The 4,369-nt window shown below is 37.1% G+C and overlaps 1 protein-coding gene across 9 annotated transcripts in view; it reads right to left on the reverse strand.

The window, feature by feature from the left end:
• DMXL1 (Dmx like 1) overlaps nt 1-4,369 on the reverse strand; it is a 174,824-nt gene that overhangs the window by 143,014 nt on the left and 27,441 nt on the right. For all 9 annotated transcript variants that reach the window (XR_001826286.2, XM_017531876.2, XM_017531877.2 and 6 more), the window contains one exon: nt 2,687-2,819. Coding sequence is in view for 8 of the 9 variants with exons in the window: in XM_017531876.2 (XP_017387365.1) it covers nt 2,687-2,819 (133 nt within the window). In the remaining variant the exon portion in view is untranslated. The remainder of the gene's footprint in view (nt 1-2,686; nt 2,820-4,369) is intronic.

The raw sequence follows: 4,369 nt of genomic DNA on the forward strand, positions 1-4,369 counted from the left end.
GCCTGTAATCCCAGCTACTCAGGAGGCTGAGGCAGGAGAATTGCTTGAACCCAGGAGGCGGAGGTTGCGGTGAGCCGAGATCGCGCCATTGCACTCCAGCCTAGATAACAAGAGCAAAACTCCGTCTAAAAAAAAAAAGAATTATTTATGCAAAATTCTCTTCCCTTTCTACATGTTAACCCATGACCTATCTGAGGGGTACGAAACACATGGAATCAGCTCCTTTGAAATCTGTAAATTCTACATATGGGACATCTGCCTTACTTTGGTATGCAATATTTATGCTATCACCACTTCATATAAACCTAGGCAGTTTCACTTAACATCCTGTTATATCAGTTTACTGAATTATTTTCTATCTCCCCCTAGCTGTTCATTGCAATATTCCAAGCACCTTTAAAGCTGCCTGGAACCATTCAAGAATTATTTGTTGAATGAATGAATGAAAACTTGAACTCTTATTTAAAGGATATGAAAAAAATTAAGCCTGTTGAATCATACTTCCAAAATGTGCTCTAGAAAGATAATATCAACTGCACTCCCTTATTGATGCCAGTATACAAGAGCCCCTATTTCTCTAAACACTATTAGAAAAGATCCATCCTCTTTCTGAACATTTCACATTCTTGATATCAAATGAGATCATCTCTTATTACACTTATTGTTAATATGTTCTACATCTTTTTAAAAATTTTCTCTCCATTGCCGAATGCTGTTTACTATTGTGACACCTGTTCTTTTCTAACTAATTTAAGGTCTACTTTTAAAAACACATTTGCCCAAAACTGCACATATTTCTCCTCATGTTTGTGTTTCTTTCCTTGAGGACATTTTGCGTTATAGAAATGTTTTATTGATACAGTTAGAACTATTTTTCATTTCCTATCCATTTCCAGTTTGGGTGTCATTCTTAGTTCTTCCCTAACTCTAAAGCAGCACTTCTTGTCCAACAGCAATATGATATAAATGACAAATGCTAGCCAAATATGTAATTTTAATTTCCTATTAGCCACATTTTTTAAAAAAAGTTAAAACTAGCAAAATTAGTTATATTTTTTATTTAACCTAATATATAAAAAAATTTCAACATATTTTTTAAAATGTTAGAGATATTTTACACTTTTTTTTTAATACTAAATTTGTAAAGTCCAGCACATCTCAATTTGGACTAGTTGCATTTCAAGTGCTCAATAGTGACATGTAGTTAGTGGCTACCATACTGGACAATATAGCTCTAAAATATAAAACTTCACCTGTATTTTCCTCTAATATTTTTGTTTCATTTTATAGAATTTTTTTTTACCACCCCACATTCTTTTTGGTGTCAGGTATGAAAGACTCTAACTTAATTTCCCCTCCACAAAGCTAGCTAGTTTTCCCCGCTATAAAATACTACCTTATAGCCAGGCATGGTGGCTCATACCTGTAATGCCAGCACTTTGGGAAGCCAAGGTGGGTGGATCACTTGAGGACAGGAGTTCAAGATCAGCCTGGCCAATACGGTGAAACCTCATCTCTACTAAAAATATAAAAATTAGTCTGGTGTTGTGGTGCATGCTTGTAATCCCAGCTACTCGGGAGGCTGAGGCAGGAGAATCGCTTGAACCCAGGAGGCAGGGGTTGCATAAGCCTTGTGCCATTGCACTCCATCCTGGGCAATAGAGCAATCCTCTGTCTCAAAAAAAAAACCCAAAAAACAAAAACAAACAAAAAAACAACCAACCTTACATATAGAATCTCCATGCATAACTGAGTCTAATCCTGGATCCTAATCTGTCTGTTTCTACATCAATAACAAAATGTTAGGCTGGGCGCGGTGGCTCACGCCTGTAATCCCAGCACTTTGGGAGGCCGAGGCGGGTGGATCACGAGGTCAAGAGATCGAGACCATCCTGGTCAACATGGTGAAACCCCGTCTCTACTAAAAATACAAAAAATTAGCTGGGCATGGTGGTGTGTGCCTGTAATCCCAGCTACTCAGGAGGCTGAGGCAGGAGAATTGCCTGAACCCAGGAGGCGGAGGTTGCGGTGAGCCGAGATCGCGCCATTGCACTCCAGCCTGGGTAACAAGAGCGAAACTCCGTCTCAAAAAAAATAAAAATAAAAAAATAACAAAATGTTTCATCATCTGCAGTGTTAGAATTCATTTTACTAAACTGTATATCTTTATTCTTTTCTTTCAGAATTGCTCTGACTTTCCTGTATTTGTCCTTTCAAATAGACTTTAAAACTGTCCTTTTATCTACATATAATGAAGATGCTGTATGAAATAATACACAGGCTGCCAAGGAAGCATTGTTAAAGTCTGTCATCTCACTCAGATTTTGACAAGGACTATGTTCAAAATATGGATTATGTGGGATAAATAGATTTCTTCACAATAGGAAGTCTTCCATTCAAAAGCATCAAAGTTGTCTCTCTTTTCATATAATTTAGCAAGTTTGTATTTAATGGTCTTCATACAGGCCTTACACATTTATGTTTCTTCCTATTTTATTTGACATTTAAAAAAAATGTATTTGTAGAACATGGGAAATAGAAAATTATCTGTGTATAAGAAAAAACATACCATTGACTAAAAATCAATGTTTTATGTTAGTGTGGTTTTATACAACTAAAGTATATTTATAACGAAACCACATAGAACAACAGGTTTATCAGTTTACTCCCCTAATTAATTGCTTACTTGCAATGCCAAATGCATCTCCAATCCCCAAAGTTAAGATCAGTTTTGTTTAAATTTTCATCTTCAGTTGGCTTCTCCAAGTTAGTATTAGACCAGAGTTGCAAATAGCTGGAACCAGTTAAAAGACGACTGCCTAAAAAAAATTATTCATCATTTATTATTTAGGTATTTAATACTGACTTAAATTACATGCTCAATAATTTCATATAAAACAACTACTAAAAAAAGTGAAATAACAAAAAAGAATTTTGAGGAAAGGAGGAGAAGGCTATATTTTAATTTTATTAAAATAGCTTGAGATAGAAAGGAAGACATCTTAAAACCTCTCCTTTAACAACCATTTAATGAGCATCTTCTTTGTACCAGGCACTGTGCTAGGCATTGGAAACACAATGACAAAACACTGTCCTTTTTCGTCTTGAGTGTATATTTCAGTAGAAAGACATGGGAATATCATGATACCATGTAAAAGTATTATATACATGATAGAAATCGTGCAAAGCTTTATGGAAGCCCACAGGAAGGAGACGTTAATGTGTACCTGTAGTAAAAGTGCCAGGAAAAGTGATGAAATGCAACCTGGTCCTTAATGGATGAGTAAGCAGAAGAGACAGGCATTTCAGAAAGGAGACCTAACATGAACAAAGGCATGAAGACATGTAAGTTCATATATTTTCCCAAGAATGCCTTTTAATCTGGTATAGGTTAAGGAATAAGATACACGGAAAGGCTAGAAAAAAAAATTGCCATGGAAAAAATGCCAAGGTGAGACTGTGAAGAGTTTTTCAAGTTCATAGGGTTTGGGCTTTGTTATAGGTAGTTGGGAGTAAAAGGTTTTCAAGTGGCAGTAGGGGGTTCTGGGGGAGTTGTTATGTAATAGGATCTGTATTTTACAACAAGGGGGCTTAACTGGAGGAAGGTCAGTCAACAGATGGAGAGACCTGTGAACTTCCCTCTATTGAGATAACATACAAAAGTTGCACATACAATATGTGCATTTTTCCAGAAAGATAATCTGTAACTTTCATCAAAATTTCAAAGACTCTAGTATACAAAGAAGGTTAAAAAATACTTTTTAGTCAGGTGCGGTGGCTCACGCCTATAGCCCCAGTACTTAGGGAGGCCGAGGCAGGCAGATCACTTGAGGTCAGGAGTTCAAGACCAGCCTGATGAACACGGAGAAACCCTGCCTCTACTAATAATACAAAAACTAGCCGGGTGTGGTGGCACATGCCTGTAATCCCAGCTACTCGGGAGGCTGAGGCAGGAGAATTGCTTGAACCCAGAGGCCAAATTACATTGAGCCAAGATCGCACCATTGCACTCCAGCCTGGGTAACAAGAGCGAAACTCCGTATCAAAAAATAAATAAATAAATACATACTTTTTAGAAAAACTCTAGAGACAAACAACATCAGGGAAAACACAAATGTGTGGTTAACCAAGTATTAAACTATTAATCCTGGTTAATTAACTATAAAAACTCAGATGGTAAATCATGAGGATCTCAACCAAATATTTTAAAAGCAAGCATCTGAACGCTTGCTTTTAAAAATACTTCAAAAAGTATTGTCAAGGCTGGGTGCCGTGGCTCACACCCGTAATCCCAGCACTTTGGGAGGCCAAGGTGGTAGGACTGCTTGAGCCCAGGAGTTCAAGACCTGCCTGGGCAACATAGTAAAAC

Source organism: Cebus imitator, unplaced genomic scaffold (assembly GCF_001604975.1).
Source record: "Cebus imitator isolate Cc_AM_T3 unplaced genomic scaffold, Cebus_imitator-1.0 Scaffold74, whole genome shotgun sequence".
Classification (NCBI taxonomy): Eukaryota; Metazoa; Chordata; class Mammalia; order Primates; family Cebidae; genus Cebus; species Cebus imitator.